The 21,189-nt window shown below is 39.6% G+C and overlaps 1 protein-coding gene across 7 annotated transcripts in view; it reads right to left on the reverse strand.

Moving 5' to 3' along the window:
* Positions 1-21,189, reverse strand: part of DAW1 (dynein assembly factor with WD repeats 1) — a 194,094-nt gene that overhangs the window by 134,312 nt on the left and 38,593 nt on the right. For 4 of the 7 annotated variants that reach the window (XM_073877638.1, XM_073877625.1, XM_073877627.1 and 1 more), the window contains exons 11-12: positions 14,190-14,266; positions 11,248-11,410 (exon numbers count right to left, since the gene is read on the reverse strand). In XM_073877638.1, coding sequence (XP_073733739.1) covers positions 11,248-11,410; positions 14,190-14,266 — 240 coding nt within the window. Of the gene's footprint in view, positions 1-7,747; positions 7,817-8,710; positions 8,743-8,836; positions 9,047-11,247; positions 11,411-14,189; positions 14,267-21,189 lie in introns of those variants that run through there. The other 3 variants (XM_073877634.1, XM_025886780.2, XM_025886776.2) reach the window with 3 other exon arrangements.

The following is a 21,189-nucleotide window of genomic DNA, read 5'->3' on the forward strand; positions in this document are numbered from 1 at the left end:
ATGTTTATGATGTGTCAGCCTCATTATGCATCAGTTAACTTACTTAATCCTCACAAACTCCCTCTATACTATTGTTAGTCCTATTTTATAAATGAGAAAACAGTCAAGGGGTGTTTGAATTCACAAAGTCCCACATCCAAGAAGTAGTTGAACAGGATATTAAAACAGGCATTCTGATTCCTGAATCCATGTTTTTAATTTCCAAAATACTGTCCTTCCTGAGAAGTTGGCTGTTGTGGCAGCCACCTCCTCACCAAATAAGGAGTATTATGACAGTTTGATGACAACAAAACATAACTGCCCCCCATTTATTCCAGGAAATAGCCACCACAAAAACAAAAACAAAACAAAAAAACAAGCAAACAAACAAAAAAACCTCTGCCCACAACATTGAGCAATCCTTCTTTTGAAATGTCCTCAAGCTGTTTGCATGCTTCCTTGGAGCCAACCAAGGAGCTGAAGACCAATTAAGAAAGCCACCTCATTTCCAAAGTACCCATCCTAATAGAACACTTGTCGGAGACTCAGTATTTCATCTTTTTACTCTATGAAACTGACTCTCCTTTGCAACTTTAAACTCCTGCTGGAATGGAAGTGATAGCAGATGACTTTGCCAGAAATTTATGAATAAGCAGCCTTTGTTAATTTAGTTTGAGACCTAATTTTGTCTTTGATAACTCAACACAAACCAGTGTGACCCTTTTGATTTACGGTTATGTTAAAATAACTAATATTCAAAGTATTTACAATTCTTAGACTCTCAACCCAATGAAGTTACAATAAACTTTATTAAAACATAAAAAGAATCCATGTTATATTCTGATCAGGTATTACCATTAAAAGACATAATTGAATGTTGGGTTCCTTGATAGATTGATTGTGTTGTTTTAAAATAATTAAAACTGGTTTCCAGTTGAGGGATCTATAGAGAAAAAAAGAACTATCTCTCATTCACCTTACTGGTCTGAGTCCTCATAGATGGAAAAATGTCTCTATACTGCATCAAAATTAATGAGATCTGTCATTTGCCCCAGATATGCCAAGATAGTCCTAAGTTTAAACCATACCAAAATCTGAGCATTGTTTTTTATCCCCACATAACCCTGATCTTTAAAGGACATAGAATAAAAAGTTTACTCTTTATACTCCTCATTCATAGCTTTTGAAACAACAATTTATCTGACAAAAGATAAACACTGCCATCTGCTGAGATGACAGAATAAAGTCATGCAAACCTATGCACCTTTAGAACACAGCATCATTTTCTTCTTTTCATTAGTGAGAGCATTAATTACCTCATTAAGATCTACTTCATTAAGGTCTTGGGGCATCTGGGTGGCTCAGTGGGTTGGGCGTCCAACTCTCGGTTTCAGCTCAGGTCATGATCTCAGGGTCGCCGGATGGAGCCCCGTGTTGAGGTCCCAGCTAGGTGCAGAGTCTGCTCAAGATTCTTTCTCTGTCCCTCTCCCTCCCCCACTGTTCCTCCCCTAATGGTCTCTCTCTCTCTCTAAAATAAACAAATAAAATCTTAAAAAAAAAAAAATCTTACAGTCCCAAGAAAATAGTAGCAAAGGTAACTTTGTCCAAAGAGATGTATTCAACATTTCCCAAAAGGTGGAAAGAATAGCAGCCCTGGTCTTCATTTATAGCTTCCAGACAACTTTTCTGGGATTTCCATCTCTTGCATTCCCATAAACTCATTTTTTAAGTTCTAGGTAATGCAAACTGAAATTCTGAACTCAAAAGGGAATTTAGGAGTAGAGAGAAATTGATGCTTTTGCCTTGATGTGCAGAATTCAAGGAGCCCTGTGAAACACACACATACACATAGACACACACACACACACACACACACACACACACACACACACACACACCTTTATCAATTCCTCTCCATATGTTAAGCCAATATCCATTCTGGGGATTTCTTATAAAAACCAGTGTGTTTCAGGGAAGGAGAAGAAAGTGGAGGAAGGGTAGTTGAAAGGGGTAAAAGAATCAAAGTTATGCCAACTCCCTGGTGGAGTCTTCCAGAGTTTATAATGAACTGGCCTCAGAGGCCCGTAAAATTCCACTGGGTTCACCCTAAAAGAGTAGGGTACTCCTAAAAGTAGCATTCCCAAATGTAGACTACTCGCATATCACCAACCCAAAGTCAGAAAGTATCAAACCAGGAATTGTTATAAGAAAATATTTTGAAGGCTTCTGAGTCTTGTAATTTCAAAAACATCAAATACCAACTGGATCCTCCCTTTCTGGGCCAGATTTTATGTTATAATAAGAAAGTGTTTTTCCTGTCATGTTTCAATCATTTCATCCTTCAGGTTTAATTTTTTTATTTCACAGTATACTCCTCCAAAATATACTCTTAGTTCTATAAAAAGAAAAGAAATTTCCAAGCTTTCATACACTCCTTTCCCACCAAAAACCTAATCAGGTTGTTTGTAACTAGCACGGTGTCTCAGAGACAATAAGTAATTAATTGTTGAAAGACATCATCCAACTATGAATTTTTCTAAAGAACTAATACAAATATCTTTATGGCTTATGTCTTTTTCTTCATGAGGTCAATGTTTGATTCCCCTTTAAATAATATGCCTCTAAAAGACAAAAAACACGTATGTTATGCTGTGAAAACCAAGAAAATTGAGCCTTTACCACTTGCAAAAGATTGTGAAAACAGATAGAGCATTGGTAAGTTCTTACTGAGATGGAATTCACATAACATAAAATTAGCCATTTTAATGTGAACAATCCATTAGCACTTAGTAGATTTACAGTGTTGTACAATGACCACCTCTAATTCCAAAACGTTTTTATCACCCCAAAATAAAACTGCACCCATTGAATGACTCCTCCCCATTTCCCTCTACTGCCCATCTCTGGCAACTGCCAATCTACGTTCTGTGTCTATGGATTTACCTATTCTGGATATTTCATATAAACGGGATTACCCAATATACGACCTTTTGTGTCTGGATTCTTTTACTTAGCATAATGTTTTAAACATAGATTTACCTACATGGTAGCATATATCAGTCCTTTATTCATTTTTATGGTTGAATAATATTCCATTGTAAAGATATATCAAAACTTGTTTCTCCATGCAACCGTTGGTAGACGTGAGTTGTCAATAGTGCTGCCAGGAACAGGAGGGTCATAGGCCTTAGTGCCATTTTTCATTACTTAGGAGTGCAACTGCTGTGTCATATGGTAATTTTATGTTTAAGTTTTGAGGAATCTCAATATTGATTTTTAAATCAAGAAAAACAACAACATAGAAGATGGAGCTTGCCAATAGCAGAGATGAATGCAGTCAATCTAAGTAGTCGGGATCAGGGATTTCACTAGAATGAGTCCAACTGCAGAGAGGACACTTTGCTATAGTAGAATCTCTACTCCCTTTAACCATATACGTGGACCTGGCCCATATTTAAGAATGATAAACTCATTCTTTTTTTTTTATAAACTCATTCTAATATGAAGGAAAGGAGAGAAATATATGTGAATCATAATCTGCCATTGGCTCATTGGATTAGTAAGTCAAAAGTTACTGCCTTGGATACGAACTACATTTAAAAATGAAGTCCTTTATAATAAATGACCATTATAGAAATATCCAGTGTCAGAAATGCAGTTACATGAATCAGAGAAAAAAAAAACCCCTATAGTATTACCCATTAATCATATTCATTTAAATAAAACACTGATTTTATTAAACAAAATTAACTCAATTTACTTCACATAAGGAGTATTTTTTACTTTGGTTTTTGTGGTTTCTTTTGCTCTGAGTTTTCTAAACCCTTCAGTATTTTTCAAATACTTTGTTTTATATATATCATTATGTTGAGATTAGATAATTTTACTAAGTAATTAAACAAATACACATTTTAATAGAAGAGGAGGCCCCACTTCACACGCTTGTGACTTCACCTTTGTTCTCATTGTCTTGGACTGATTTCAACACCCCACCCTGCATTTGTAAAATGGGTTCCACAGTAAGAATGAGTGGGGACCCGGCCTTACTCTGTTGTTGCTGGGGGAGAAACTTGTGAGAATGAACACCTTGCCTTACAAGTTCACACAGGCCATCCTATTACTAAGTGGAACTCCTAGGTCATTACTGCATCTACCTCTCCACTCGCCAAGTGTGAATAATAAGAATCTGAGCACTTGCTCTTTTCTACTTCCAAAAGCTTTTATTTTTAATTTTCATTTAGTATCTATAATGTTTGGAATAGACAATTCTACTCTTTAGAGATATAGTTGCTAGGAGAAGTGTGAATTTAGGATTACCAGGCCACAAGGAATTGAGACCCCATTACAAAATAATTGCATGCATAACAAAGGTTCAAGCTCAAACTTTTATTAATTGGAAAAAACCCCACCATTCTTCATAATGTTTATGTTTTAAAAGTTATTCAGGGGACTCAAAGGAAATTTAGACAATTAAAAAAAATACATGCTAGTACATAAAACACACACTAATCATGTGGAAAAACTCAGGCAGCACATCATTATTTAAGACCTCTTTGAGCTATATGGAGGACACAGCCTTTCTAGGTTTGAATTCATGTCTGGCTACCCCCTGGCCAGCTGATCCAGGGAAGCCATCCTCCCCCTCCTAAATTATGTGTTACCAACTCTAAATTCAGGTCCTAATAATTCCTACATCATTCCTCTTTATTAAACGAACTGAGTTAGGCCAAAGTCTTGTAAATCATAAAACCATAAAACACGCAAATATTTGGAAAGGTATTTTGTTTTTCTTTTCCTGTTTACTTTAGAAAGCAAGCATCTAATAGAGCAAAAGGAAGCCAGGATAATTAACTAGAAGATTGTCTCAGCTTCTAGTACAGAGGTAGTGAGATTAGAGATTACAGAATAAAATGGCAATAAGACTGGATAGCGAGGATTTGTTTTTTAATTGAGGAAAATGTTTATGATTTGGTGGGCACATAGAGAAAATAAAGAGTGAAAAGACAAGATCATTGCCATCAATGGCAGGAACAGAACTGCTAAGATGTTAGGGTAAATGGAAATCATAGAAAAAGAAGTGGGAAGTTCTTTTCTGGATTTGGTGAGATTAAAGAGATGACAAGATCATTAAACCAAGAAAACGTGTCAGCCATCTTGCAACTTGGAAGGACACTCAGAACAAGCCAATAAGGACGGCAAAGGGGAATGCCCCAAATCCTGTGTCCTTGGGTCATCTTGCCACTGAATAACCAACGTTGGGACTGACTTTGTTTTAACTGTGTATTTTGCTACTTGCAGCCAAAACCATCTTACCCAAGATAACAGTGAAGTTGAATTGAATAAAAAATAAAATAATCTTGGTAAAATAACTAAAAGGATTATAGCTATTTTGAGTCAGTTTACAATTCTTTGTTTTTGAGAAGGGCTATGTCTTTAAATATAGTAATTGCTTTTTCCTTTTGCTACAGATTTCCCCCCTTTGGAGACCCAATAAGATAAATTGAAGAATAATAGCTGCAGTGGAAAGACAGAAGATAATCCACTTGTGATCTAAAAGATTACTGATGTGTTTTTAAATGGCAATGTAGAAGTTACATGTCTAGAAAGCACTGTTTAGTTCAAAAAGCATTTATTTTGTCTCTAAATCAGGCATTATGCTAAATCGTGAGCTCCTGCAGTTTTAGATATGAAAAGATATTTCATTTTTATGAGAATGATTCACTTTCCTAAAATCCTACCCTAACTCTGAATATATGAAGATGGATTAGACCATAATCATTTATATTAATGATGGTCTCACATCTCACCTCCTCTGTTTGAGAGAGAAACCTTAAAAGGACAATGCTCCCAGGTTTCTTAAATTTTTATTGATAAAAACTTGAGTTCTATTTCTCCCCAGGATACCTATAATACATTAAGGTGAGTTATATTTTAGTTATCATTTCTGAGTAATTAATACTATGTTCCTTTCTGAGAAATGTGTTCACATATCAAATAGAGTTTTTTAAGGTGACCACTAGGTTACTGATTATAAGAATAATAGGAAATATTTATCATGCTTGCAATGTGCCAGATATTCCCAATCCTCAAAACAAGAATGATTATTATCACCACTTTCTGGCTGAAGACACGAAGACAGCGTTGTGGGGAACTTGCCCAACAATTAAGAGTTGGAATCAGAATATATATCCAGGCACTCTGACTCCAGACCCCACACGCACTTCACTTACATCCTACCATACTCCAGATGAAAATAAAGTGAGGGTATTATCACTTCTTTTATGATCTTAAGTATCTAAACATTTATTTTTTAAGTAGCTTAAAAATACTACTGGAAGAAGTACAAACTTCCAGTTATAAAATAAGTCACAGGGATGAAAAGTACAGCATAAGGAATATAGTAAATAACATTTAATAATGCTGTATGGGGACAGATGGTTCTGACACTTCTCATGATGATGACTGAGTAATGTATAGAATTGTTGAACCATTATGTTGTTCATTTGAAACTCATATAACATTGTATATCAACTACACTTCAATAATAAAAAAAAAATACTACTGGATAGTTAAGTATCCAACTCTTGATTTCGACTCAAGTCATGATCTCAGGGTCATGAGATCAAGCCCCACCTCAGGCTCCACGCTGAGCCTGGAGGCTGCTTAAGATTCTCTCTCTCTCTCCCTCTCCCTCTGCTCCTCCCCTCAGCTCACACATGTGCACTCTCTTTCTCTCTCTCTCTCTCTCTCTCTCTCAAAAGGAAAAAATAATACTACTGGAAACTTTAATGCTTCAACACATAAAAATTAGAGGAAACTTTTCTGACTGAGGGGCTTCCTACAGCTAAATAGGTCAGTGAGGTATAGAATGATCTCCATGACCATACATTGGCTCTCTCTATTGAATGATGTAACAAAATAGCATTTCCACCTTCCCCAAAGCCATCAAACACTCAGAAAGGAAGAGTCAATGTCAACTTCTTCTTGGCTTCAGAAGAAGTAGCTGAATTTTGGCCCAGGTTTCTCTAATCCAAGCCTTCCTTGGCTTCCCCATCTCTGAACGTCCTCCTTCCAGCAGCTGCACTGAAGTTTTTGTTTGTTTTGTTTTGCTCTTGTTTTATTTTTCTTCTTGGGTGCTAGACATCCACTGATGATCTGAGGGATAATTCGCAGCCCCGACCTTCCTACTGATACATCTGATACTCTTCTCCCATGATTGTTCATTTAAGCACAAAGTGTAATGGAGCCAGAATCCCTAACACGTGGGGTCTTTGGTAGATTATTTCACTTCAGTGTGACTCACCTCCTGATTTTCAGATCAGGACTGTTGCCTGCTTAGAAACAGTTGCTGGGAGGGTTGCATGGACGATCCGTGTCAAGTGGGTGGCCGGTGTCTGGCAGGTGACACACACTCAGCCACCCCAATGACTGTTGTTATCATTAAGAAAATGACTCCATAAGATTCTCATGCATTCTCTTGCTCTGGGTTCAGGCATCACTGGTTTTATCTTGTGCTTTATCTTTTAACAATAATTTTTAATATGCATTACAGCACTCTTACATAGAAAAGTGTTTTTAAAAATAGTTTTTAGTATTTCAGTAGCAATTGGGTTGGTGTTTGATGATTTTCCCCGGTACCTCAGTTGTTTTCCATCCAGATTTTTTAATTCAATAGTTCGAAGGTCTCTTCTGTTTAACTTTTTTTCTGGAGAAAAACCTGCCCATATATTTTATAGCCACTATGAATTCAGTATATATTTGCTAGTAAGTGAGATCCATTTTGCTTTCCCTTTATGCTGCACTCATTTTATTCAGTATAGGTTGTCAACTTTTTTTTCTGGGGGAAGGAAGTATAGAGATACTTTTGAGTATGAGGGAAGAAAGATTAGGCTTCCAATTTTGCATTTCTCATTCTTAGTTACACCAAGTAAAATCACTAAAGAAGTAATACAACTTCTAGTCAAACTCCAAACTGGTGCAGCCACTGTGCGGCATGGAGTTTCCTCATAAAATTGAAAATAGAACTACCATATGATTCAGCAATTCCACTTCTGGGTACTTCCCGAAGAAAATGAAAATACTAACTGGAAAAGATATAAGTGCCCCCATGTTCATTGCAACATTATTTACAGTAGCCAAGATATGGAAACAACCTAAGTGTCCACTGATGGATGACTGGATAAGAACAATGTGGTGTATAAATACAATGGAATATTGCTCACTATAGAAAAGAAGGAAATCTTGCCATCTGCAACAACAGGGATGGACCTTGAGGGCATTTTGCTAAGCAAAATAAGTCAGACAGAGAAACACAAATACTGTATGCTCTCACTCATATGTGGAACCTGAAAAGAAAAATAAAACAGAAGAAAAAAAAACCCACCGAACTCATAGATACAGAGAACAGATTGGTGGTTTGCGGTTGCCAGAGGCAGGGCGTTGGGGGGATGGGCAAAATGGGTGAAGGCTGTCAAAATGTACAAACTTCCAGCTAAAAAATAAATAAGCCTTGAGCATGTCATAGACACCATGGTGACTCTAGTTAATAATGCTGTATTGTATATTTGAAAGTTGCTACGAGAGTAGATTTAAAAGTTCTCATCACAAGAAAAGAGAAACATACATCATAAATATAGATGTACAATTCATTAAGAACTGCTTCCAAAAACTTTATTCAACAGAAATTATAATAGCTTACAAAGTTGAATCTTGGAGACACACTGTTAAATCACTCTGGTTTCCTTAATCACTACCATGATGCTACTAAAAATAAAAACAAAATTGAAATGACCAGTGACATTTGCCAAACATTATGCTCTTTCCTGTCATTCCCATCAAATAATATCAAGAAATGATATAACTTTATCAGTTTTAATGGTCATATCCATGAAGCTAAGGTTAGTGTATAAATTGCTGACTTTTGGAAAGAGAGAAAACATGAAATATCCAAACAGCCTGCTTGCTCTCTGTGAAGCTCCAGGTCTTGATCTCCATTACTAGCAAATTTGTTCACCAGCTGCCTTTTTCTTCAGTCAGCGCCATATCCTACACGTATTATCCTTGCTACCTAATAAAACAAATTTCACCAAGTTATTTTTTCTTTATTTCATTCACTAACTCTCCCTTTTTACAAGTTGATCTTCTCTGGGACATTGACGATGATTAATGTACTCAGTGTGCCCAGCTGTGGAGTCTTTGAGCTGCTCCAGCATTTTGGGGGCAAGAGTTTTGTATTTTTAATGATTCCTGTCAGTCATCAATTGGGCAAGTTCATGTCCTACTCACACGTGTGAGATTCATGGCATCTCAGAACTGGAGCCCTGAGAATGCAGCCTTCTCTGCTCATTCCCTCTGCCCTCCCCTCAAACAATGCCGTCAAGTGGAAAGACAGTGAGTTTGAACATCCCCAGAACCGGGTGATTAACTTATAAGGCTGCAACACATTCCACTTCAGAACATTTCAAAACGTCAACGGATTTTTCTCGTTGTTGGTAAAATGTGAAATGTGCATTCTTTCACCCTCCCCACTGCTATGACAGACACTCTTCCAAAGCAGCTCTGACCAACTGCTACCCAAGGATGCCATTCACATTCATTCTGCCTTTGGAAATGACCACCCTGGTATGGAGCAGCGCTGGGCACTGCTGGTTCTCTGACCTTTGGGAGCCAGGCACATAACATCAATATAAGAAGTGTGCCGGTTACATGGATTGGGAGAGCCTGTGAACACTGTTCATTCCACCAAAAGACACCTCATCTTCTAAAAAAAAAAATTAATGACCGTGCTGGCCAAGTTCCTTCCATTTTGTGATTTCAGGCCCAACCTTAGGCAGCCCATGAAAACTCATGCAGTTAATCACACCTGGGCCCGTCAAGAAAAGGGGGTAGATCCATTCAAACAAAGTGACTGTTCTGGTGATGACAAGACAGAAGTGTCACCCCCTTGTAGTAAGCTCCCCCATCCAGCAGGCCAGTATTTAGCACTTTGGTGCTTTGAGAGACACTAAATAAATCATTAATATCTTAACGAGCTCAGGAGTGCAAATGCCAGCACCAAAACAGGGCATAAACAATGTTCTTCCCTAAAGTCTCTTAGGATCGCCTGTGGCTCCGGGAAAAGGTACCACACAGCTGGTCTAACATGAACCATGTAGACTAGAAAAGGCTGGTCCTCTGACAAAACAGCCCATCTTCCTTTTCCTTACTTGCCATCAGCTTCCTGCACGAGCCTCTGGTGCCCCCATCACGGCCTCCCACCTCTTTCCTCGTCATGGGAAAGGATTTGACATTGTGCTCACAATAAAATATGCGGGTTATCATGGTACTGCCTTAAGAGTGCCCACGTTTTAGTGACGCAGGCAAATCATAAACTCCAGAAAGTAATCCGTAATTTTAGAAATTATCCACAATTACATACTAACATGAGGTTTTTAGGGCAAAAAAGGGAGATTATTCTCAACACCCCTGAAGTTAAATGACTAAGAAGCTACTTAATCAGCCAATATAGAAAGTCAACCTTGCACATGGGACATGTAACTTATTGGACCAATTAAGCAATTCTGAAACTGCGCAACACGTTAAGAATCACTGGGGCTTAGGCAGATTCTGCCCTCTGTGCCCTCTTAGGGCGCCCCTACCCCACACAGCTTTCCCCCCCACGCCCTGCGAGGGCCTGCTTCCGGAGGCACCGCACTAGCCTCACCCCGTACTCTTGTCCCTTTCCACAAAGTTAACCTATTCTCAGGCCCGTTCTTATAAAACATCTCTAATATAATTAATTCACAACAAATTGTTAATGGTTGAAAAAAATGCTCAATATGGGTTCTCTTCCCCCAAACATTAAGGTGTTAGCAGGGGGCATCCAAGGAGAAAACAACTGAGTTCAAAGAATAAATCTCTCATGGGCTGGAAGTCCGACGGTGCAGAACTTGTGTCCCAGCCTGTTCTAGTTACTAACACTTACTGACAACTGAATCGTAACCACTCGGCGGGCACTGCCGGGGGAGAAGTGGTAACCAGTAAGGCAGGCTACTGAATTCTTTGTTAAGAGCAACTAAAATTCAAAATTCAACAAAGCCGTACAGTCAGAGCTCACCCTTGTGGTCCCACATGCAACTAAAATTAAATCACGGGTGTGGGAAGCATGGGCATGCACCAGGGACCCTGCAAGAGGGGGCAGAGAGAGCAGTAAAATCCTTTTGGTATTCAGCTTGGAAACTCAGCCAACTGAAAAAGAAAACCAAGTCTATGTGTTTCTCTCTCCCATACCTGTAATGATTATGTTGCCTTTATAGTTGAAAGCACATGAAAAGATCTCATCCGTGTGCCCCTCGAGAATCTGGAGGCACTGACCAGTCTGAGCATCCCAGATTCTAGCTGTTTTGTCAGCGCTGCCAGTCAGAAGATGATTCCCTTGGGGGTTGAAAGAAATCTACAAGAGAGAAAGGAAAATGACAGGTTTGTGTAATTTGATTCCTGATAGATTTTTAATCGGCAAAAGTGGGACATGACTAAGCACCTGTCATCTTCCCAGCTTGACATTTATTCTTACATAGAACAGTTCCTTCTTGGGGGAGGGGTGAATTACAGGGACTAATACATGAAAATTAAAGTCTAGACAGAAAAGTGTAACTGGCCACCCCACCCCCACCCCACAGTTCTAAGGATAAAGACCAAAGCTCCCTTCTAATTCGAGTATTCCCCGCCTAGATTCTTTCCAAAGACTCAAGATGCAAGTCTCTCCATACAAACAAAGAGACAGCCCTGGTGTGGATGAGAACACAAGTCAGGTTCCTTCACACCCAAGCCTCCATATTATCCCTATAACCCAACTTTCTGTCATCAGAGGCATATAGATTGTCTTTCAGTCTGTGCCACAGAACGAGTGAATGGTGGGGAAACTTTCGTTCTACTGCCACTCAAAGTAAAGCACGTTGTATAAATATGTCCTGAGTGCCTCCTGTGTGCCAAGCGGTATCTGAGCGACTGCCAAAGGAAATGGTTGGTTCACTATTCCTTTGGGCGCCACACTTATAACCCTCTCTAAATCATCGTAAGACAATGATTTGGGTCACCTCCTCCATAACTGAAGGTTTGATGAGGACAAGGCTCAAGAGCATGGCTTTTTTTGTCCCTGTGTCCCCAGTACAATGCCTAGCACAAGGAAAGCTCTCAAAATGCATTTGCTGATCAATTTGTCTGTTGAAGGGCATCTGGGCTCTTTCCACAGTTTGGCTATTGCGGACATTGCCGCTATGAACATTGGGGTGCACATGGCCCTTTTTTCACTACATCCGTGTCTTTGGGGTAAAATGCAGCTGCTGGGTCATAGGGTAGCTCTATTTTTAATTTTTTGCGGCACCATCACACTGTTTTCCAAAGTGGCTGTACCAACTTGCATTCCCACCAACAGTGTAAGAGGGTTTCCCTTTCTCCACAACCTCTCCAACATGTGTTGTTTCTTGCCTTGTCAATTTTTGCCATTCTAACTGGTGTGAGGTGGTATCTTAATGTGGTTTTGATTTGGATTTCCCTGATGGTTAATGATGATGAACATTTTTTCATGTGTCTGTTAGCCATTTGTATGTCTTCTTTTGAGAAGTGTCTGTTCATGTCTTCTGCCCATTTTTTGACTTGATGCCCTTCAACAGCCGAATGGATAAAGAAGATGTGGTCCATATATACAATGGAATATTACTCGCCATCGGAAAGGATGAATACCCAACTTTTACATCAACATGGATGGGACTGGAGGAGATTATGCTAAGTGAAATAAGTCAAGCAGAGAAAGTCAATTATCATATGGTTTCACTTATTTGTGGAACATAAGGAATAGTATGGAGGACATTAGGAGAAGGAAGGGAAAAATGAAGGGGGGGAAATCAGAGAGGGAGATGAACCATGAGAGACTATGGACTCCGAGAAACAAACTGAAGGTTTTAGAGGGCAGAGGGGTGGGGGAATGGGTTAGCCCAGTGATGGGTATTAAGGAAGGCACGTATTGCATGGAGCACTGGGTGTTATATGCAAACAATGAATCATGGAACACTACATCAAAAACTAATGATGTACTGTATGATAACTAACATAACATAATAAAAAAAAGAAAAAAAAAGCATTTGCTGAATGAATGAATGAATACCTTAACTTTGTATACCATAGAAATGCCACTGCTGAACGGCAATTCAATAAGTAGTGTATCACACAAGCCTAAAATGCAATATAGAGTGTGAGAACTCTTTATATACACAAAAACATGTGTGCTTGTTGAGTGGGCCACATCATGCATGTCAATGGTTATCAGACCAATCACTCAGCAACATGGCCTGGGCTCTCTTCCCAGGCTGTCTCCCACATCCACACTTCCCTATTTCCCTTCCTGCCAGGCCCTAATGCCTCCTAGCCTATGGAAGAGATGTGTTCTGTGTGGCCTCAGAGACCAACCTTGAAGGGCAGGGGCTCCTGGCCACCAGCAGCAGGTGCAGAGGAGGGAGGGGGAGGGAGGGTACAACAGGAGGCAGTTCCAGGATCCAGGGGCAACATTCCAGGACCTGAAGCCATCAAACTGATTCTTTAAAAGGAAGGAGCAAATGTGATCTCAGGTATGAGACCAAGGAACTGGGCTGAGCTGGGTGGGAGCTGAGAGTCATCAAGTCCCAGCCTTTCCAGAGTTTTTGGAGGACACAGCCAAACCTCAGATCACAGATTGGAAGGCCCTGCTCTGGGAATCAGCTTGTGGGAGGAGCTTAGACAAAATCCTAAGCTACAGCCTTGAAGTTTCAAAGTAGGTCATTTTCAACTCTGTTAAGTGTTAAACAGTTCCAGGAAATACTTCCTCAATTGCATCTAATTTATGAAACACTTGATACTTGCTGCACAGCATGTTTTTTTGCATAAAATATACTTGTGTGTCTGCTAGGATCAGGAAAAGCACTTCGTAAGTTTCTTAAATAGCTTTAATAGGTATTTTCAGTGAACTCCATCTTTTTCTGATGGCTGAGAAAAAATGCTGTTTTATACTTTTTAAAAGGTTTTAAGAATCTTTTATCATGCTAAGTTTGAGGTCACACTTAAAAATATAGTTTTTAGGTAGCTGATTTCTAGAAAGAGTGAGATAACTGGACAAGCCCTAGTGCCAACAGACCTATTTACGCTAAGCATGCTATGTTTTTAAAACTAAATAAATTGCTCCAGATGAGAAAGCAACTCACCTTTGAAATTTCGCCTTCATGGCCTTCCAATTTGGTAATGCATTTTCTTGTGGCTGCACTGAAAACTCTTGCTGTTCCTTTTTGAAAGAGCGGAAACACATATGAATGCATCTGAAATACAGAACTTTGAGCCATGTGCCCTGAATTATAGACTATCTATTCCTCTGACATACAGGCTCTGTGGCTGCTTGTCTTCTTGCCTGTGGTGAGAGCCACCACCTAAAACTGCAAATGTAAGCTGGCGCCACTGCAGGAGAAGAGGGGAAGCAGGGTGCCCCTCTAGCCCCGAACTTATTAGAAGAAATGATGGGTTCCAAGGTAGAAAAGGTGGGGGGAAGGAATCCACAAAGAAAAAGTTTGTAACAGGAAAAGGGAGAATCAAAACAAGTTTTGAGAGGCAGGCGATGAAATAAGCAGCCAGACCAGCATCACACACCAAATAGGAGTCTAAGGTTACAGAAGGTTTGAGAGGCCTTTCTGAAATGGAGCAACAACTGCTACTCGCTGGGCAAAGAACAGGCACCAGGGAAGCCTTTCTACAGAAAGAGCTGGTAGAATGGTTTGTTCCCTCTTGTATCCTCAGGGCCCAGAAGTGCCAAGGTCCCAGTAGACACTCAATAAGTGGATGCTGGATGGATGGATGGATGGATGGATGGATGGATGGATGGGTGGATGGAGAGGATGGGTGGATGGATGGATGGAGTGGATGGATGGGTGGATGGATAGGTGGATGGATGGGTGGATGGAGTGGATGGGTGGATGGATGGATGGATGGGTGGATGGATGGGTGGATAGAGTGGATGGATGGATGGATGGATGGGTGGGTGGATGGATGGGTGGATAGAGTGGATGGATGGGTGGATGGATAGGTGGATGGATGGGTGGATAGAGAGGATGGGTGGATGGATGGATGGGTGGGTGGATGGATGGGTGGATAGAGTGGATGGATGGATGGATGGATGGAGAGGATGGATGGGTGGATGGGTGGATGGGTGGATGGATGGATGGATGGGTGGATGGATGGATGGATGGATGGGTGGATGGAGGGATGGGTGGGTGGATGGATGGATGGATGGGTGGATGGAAAGATGGATGGATGGATGGGTGGGTGGAAGGAAGGAAGAAATGGTATAGACATTTCCTTAGAATTAAGGAATGGAGGAGTTAAATAAATGTAGAAGGAGAAAAACAGTGGCAGTAAAATTGTTGTCAGAGAAAAAGTTAAAATTTTTCTGGCCGGATGAAGGCTGCTCTCTTATTGCAATTACAAAATTACATAGAGGCAAAATTAGTAACGATAGAGAATTTTGGTTACTTAATTTTCATTCAGAAAAGAGCAAAACATCTCAGTAAATTTTTTACTTGCCCTTCTGACAATGTCAACTTCAGGAAGAAATAGATGAAAATTGCTATTTTACAATTAATATGACTAAAAATATAAACCTTGCTAGTCGGACATTCCAAAGCCTTAAAGTGACCGGTGTGTTTTAAGATTGTGTTAATAGGGTGCCTGGGTAGCTCAGTAAGTTAAATGTCTGCCTTTGGCTCAAGTCATGATCCCGGGGTCCTAGGATCGAGCCCCACATAGGGCCCCCTGCTCAGCGGGGGTCTGCTTCTCCCTCTTCCTCTGCCCCTCCCCCCTGCTTATGCTCTCTCTCTCTCAAATAAATAAATCTTTTTTTTTAAAGAATGTGTTAATATTGGGGCGGCTGGGTGGCTTATTCGGTTGAGTGTCCAACTCTTGGTTTCAGCTCAGGTCATGATCTCAGGGTCGTGAGATCGAGCCCCATATTGGGCTCTGTGCTCAACAGGAAGTCTGGTCGGGATTCTCTCCCAATGCCCCTTCCACCTTCGCTTGCTCTCTTTCTCTCTCTCTCAAACAAATAAATGAATCTTTAAAAAAAAGAATGTGTTAATACAACAAAAATGAATATCCTGCCTACAGTAATTCTCCAAATTTCTCAAAAGCATTTTTAAACTTCAGAAAACACAGAAATATCGCCTAAAACTATATTTTTAAAAGATAGAAATATGAATAAGACACCAAAAAATAATGCAGCCTTGAGAGTAATTCAAATGAGGAAGTAAAAGGTGATAAATGTGAAGAAACAGATGTCACTTCACAGCTTCAACTAACCCCTGTTGAATGGATCCAGTTTTAAGTAGGGAATGAGAAGCAAGCAGCAGAGTTAAGTAAACAAGATGTTTCCAAACATCAAGACTTCTTAGAAGATGCAGAATGAGAAGAGGTTCACAAAACATACCAAAAAAAAAAAAAAATTTTTTTTTTTGAAATAATGTCTTATTGAACAAGGAAAGAATGGGATCACTGCTAGGGGACATATAAGATGATAGAGAAAACAAAAGAATTATTGAACTTGCAGTTAATTCTCATCCATCTCTCAGCATCCTGATCCGCAGACCCTGCTTGTTTCTCCACCCACAGTGCTGACAAACTCCTAACATTCTTTATAATCTAACATCCTCTATATTCTAACATTCTATGGAAAACACATATATGATATTCTTCATTGTCTCCCCCTCCAAAATATAGCTGCACGAGGGAAGGAATTCCTCTCTCTTTTGTTCATTGATATAGCCCATGTTCCTAAAACAATTCCTGGCACAAAGTAGCTTCCCTATTCTTGTTGGATGGATTTTTTTTTATATAAGTGAGAATGATATTTAAAATAAAAAGGGTAGATTAATTACCATTGAGGGATGATTTTAAAAAGTTAAGCTCTGTAAGAAGATGATAAAGAAGGTAGTCACTTTGAAAGATAGAGTTCTCCAAATTCAGGGCATTTATATTCCAGGATAGAGAAAGAACTTTATGTGTGATCAAAGAATCACCTTTGAAAAGTCCTAGTGAGTAAGGGAACAGCATGCAAATGTAATTTTGAAAAGGGAGACAAAGGTGGAATAAAGACTGTAATTAAAATGAATCACTGGCAAAATTCTACAACTGATTATAACAAAGGATATGTGACTACTTAACAATATGTTAGTCACAAGGAACAAATGCAGGCAAACAAAGAACAAGTCATGTCTGAAAAAAGCATCCCATTTTTGCTAGAATTTCTTAAATGGCTGTTAAGTTTACATGGACATGATGTAGCGTCACATAGGGTTGGTCACTAAAGGAATTAGACATAATGAAACATCATGTGTGATTATCAAAGAGATGACTTAGACACAGTGTAGGCTTAAGTGTGCTGACATGGTGATGACATAATCATAGTACAGCATGATATGCATTCATGGGGAGGTGACACAGATATAATAGAGTGTCACAGGTGGTCATCACGGAGATGATGTAGACATAGTGGAGCATGATGTGTGGTTGTCAAGGAGATGAAAACACACAATGTAGCATCATACATGACCTCAAACAAATAATGGAGATGTTGTGTAGAGTCATCTGTGGACTACAGGAAGGTGGCACATACCCAGTGTAGCAACATAATGGATCATCAACCGATGGCACAGATATGTTGTAGCACCATAGAAGGCCATCATGGATATGACACATACTATATCATCACACACTGTCGTCTGGGAGATGATGCAAAATAGTGTAGCACTCCACATGGTTATCAAGGAGATGACATAAACATAGTATAGCATATACAGCATATATCCCTAGGAGGTTGTCAAAGACATGAATAATGGCAGAGCATGATGTATTTATCGAAACATTCAGTAGTAATGACATACCATGACACATACTTAAATTTGATACAGAGTGTGGCATCATATGTATTTGTCAAGGATATGATACAGACATCATGAAGCATCATTCACTGTCATCAGGGAGCTTACCCATAGTACGGCACCATCCACAGCTATCAGGACAGTGGGAAGTCGCAGTGTAGCATCATATAGAGCAGGTTAAAAGATGATACACAGTGTAGCATGATATGTGGTTGTCAGAAAGATGATCTACAGCATAGACTCACATATGATTATCAAAGACATGATGCAGACATGTCAGATCCTGGGATTTGCAAGGAGAGAAGCCTTCAGGCAGAAAATGCAAACATGCCATATGTCATACATGGTGTTATGGACCAAATTGTGTCCCCCACAAAACTCCTATGTTGAATTCCTAACCCCGAGTACCTTAGAAGTTGACTTACTTGGAGTTTGAGCCTTTAAAGAAAATGAGGTGATAGAGTAACATGAGGTCATGAGAGTGGGCCCTAACCCAAAATAGCTGGTGCCCTTATAAGAATAAGAGGTGAGAACACAGACACATGCGGAGGGAAGACCACATGAAGACACAGGGAGAAAACTGCCACCTGCAGGCCTCAGAAGAAACCAAGGCTGCCAACACCCTGATCTCAAACTTGTAGCTTCCAGAATTGTGAGAAAAGAAATTCCTGTTGTTTAAGCCACTTAGTCTGTTGTACTCTGCTATGGCAGCCCTGGCAAATGAATTCGGTTATACAAGAGATGCTGCCATCACACGATAGCATTACATGTGCTTACCACAGACATACTGTAGCATCATACATGGTGGACCAGATGGCACAGATACTCAGAGCATCAGACATGATTGTCAGGGGACTACCCATAATAGAGCATCTATTAGAAAAATACGCAAACATAGCATGTAGCTTCATCCATCGTCAGAGACACGATGAGACATAGTATAACTTCATACATGGTTGTCAAGGAGATGACCCAGAAGTAGTGTAGCATCACTTTGGTTGTTGGGTAAATGATGCAAATAGAGCATGGTGACATACATTATTAGGGAGATGACACATAGTGTAGTGTCATACGTGGACATCAGAGTGATGACATAGACATAATTCGCATCATATGTGGATAGAATGGACTTGACACAGACATATTGCAATGTCATAGGTGCTTATCAGGAATATGAGACATATAGATGTCAGCATAAAAATAAGAAAATGACACAGAAATAATGTATCATCATACTGTTTTCCAAATGGCACAGACATGGTGTAGTGATTATCGTGGACATGATACAGAAATCATCTAGTCACATCCTATCGCATCTTACAGGGTTGTTAAAGGGATGAGATAGTAGTAGTAGAGCATCACACATACTTTTGTCTTGGAGGTTTCACATAACATAGCATGGTTTTCTAGGATATGATGCCTATATTATGTAGCCTCATGTGTGGTAATTGAGGAAACTCTCATAACAGAGCATCATACATGATTTTCAAGAAGAGGATGTAGATGTCGTTGTGAAGAACATGATACAGACATAGTATAACACCATACATGTTTTTAAGGAGATAAGACAGAAATAGCATAACATCTTAATGACTTTCAGGGAGATGATGTGGTTATCAGGATATGATATAAGTTATAGCATCATGAACAGTTGTCAGAGAGGGGAGGCAATCAGAGCATAGCATCATAAATGGAGGTCAGTGAAGTGACACACTTTAACATCACATAACCTCATTAATTGTGGGCACAGAGAGCATAACATACGAGCCTACCATGGAGACGACACGATAACATCACACATAGCATTCAAGGAGATGACATTAAAGGAGAGTGTGATAAGCAGACTTCAAGGATATAATCCAGATAGAACATGGAATCATGCGGTTTTGTAAATGAAGGGATCCGGACATAGAAGACCTTGAAGACGTGCTTGTCAAGGTGATGAGGTGAAAATATTACAGTGTCACACATAAATTTCTAGGAAATGGCAAAGGTATGGTAGAGCATCATACATGGTTATAAAGCATTAGATGAAGATATAGTGTAGCATCATACATGATTTTAAGGAGAATGACAAGGACTATAAATTAAAACATAGCAGTCAGGTATATGACATAGACACAATATAGCATCATACATGGTCATTAAAGGGATAACATAGACTTAGCACAGCTCCATATATGACCATTAGGTGGATGACGATGACACAGGGGTGGTGTAGAATTATCTGCAGTCTTCAGGAATAAGACATGTAGCATAGTGTAGCATCACACTTTATTATCGAGGAGATGACTCCTAGAACAGCATCACACATGGTTGGGTGATGGCATGAGATGACATAGACTTAGTATAACATCACATATGGGTGCCAAGGAGATGGTGTAGATGGAGCATCCCATGTGGTTGTCAAGGTGCAGACATAGTATCACATGTGGTGGTCATGGATATGATATAATGACAGAGGGGCCAGTGAATGAGGCAGAAGTTGTGTAGCCTCTTACATGCTTGTCAGGAATACATAGTTATCATGAGGATGACCTGTGGTTTACTATCATAAATTATCATCCAGGACATAGTGCATATGTAGTATACCAATACAGATGGTTGTCAATGAGATGATACAGACATCACATAGCATTATACGGGGTTTTCAGTGAAATGTCACAGATACAGTGTAGCATCACATATATTTGTCATCAAGATGAGTTCTAGTATCACGGCACACATGGTTATCAAGGAGATGATGCTGACATAGTACACATCATATGCAGCAATCGAGGAGATGATATAGGTAGAGTGTAATATCATACATGGTTTTTAAGAAAATTTGAGTATGGTGTATTATCATGCATGGTCATCAGGATGATGATGATACATAACATCCTAATCTTGCTTGGTGACCCAGAGCTGGAGTAGATACAGCATGTAACATGTGTCCTGGAGGGATGAGGTGGGCATAACAGAATAGCATACATGGTCAACAGCGAAGTGACATAGATGTATTGTAGCATCATCTGTGGTCTTCAATGAACTGAGGCACGCGTAGTGTACTACCAGCTCACAGTTACCAGTAAGATGATGCAGACCCAGTGTAGATAAGTGGTAAGCAAGAACATGATGTATAGCATAGCATCACATATGTTCATCACAAAGATGTGTTACATGCAGCACATATGGTATAAAGGAGATAATGCAGATTTATTATAGCTCCATGGATGGCGGTCAAGTTGACGAGGTCGACACGGTATAGCATAATGCATGATTAGGGAGATGACCCAGAATATAC

Source organism: Callorhinus ursinus, unplaced genomic scaffold (genome assembly GCF_003265705.2).
Source record: "Callorhinus ursinus isolate GAN/ISIS: 27379988/994484 unplaced genomic scaffold, GSC_fseal_2.0 scaffold2, whole genome shotgun sequence".
NCBI classification, from domain to species: domain Eukaryota; kingdom Metazoa; phylum Chordata; class Mammalia; order Carnivora; family Otariidae; genus Callorhinus; species Callorhinus ursinus.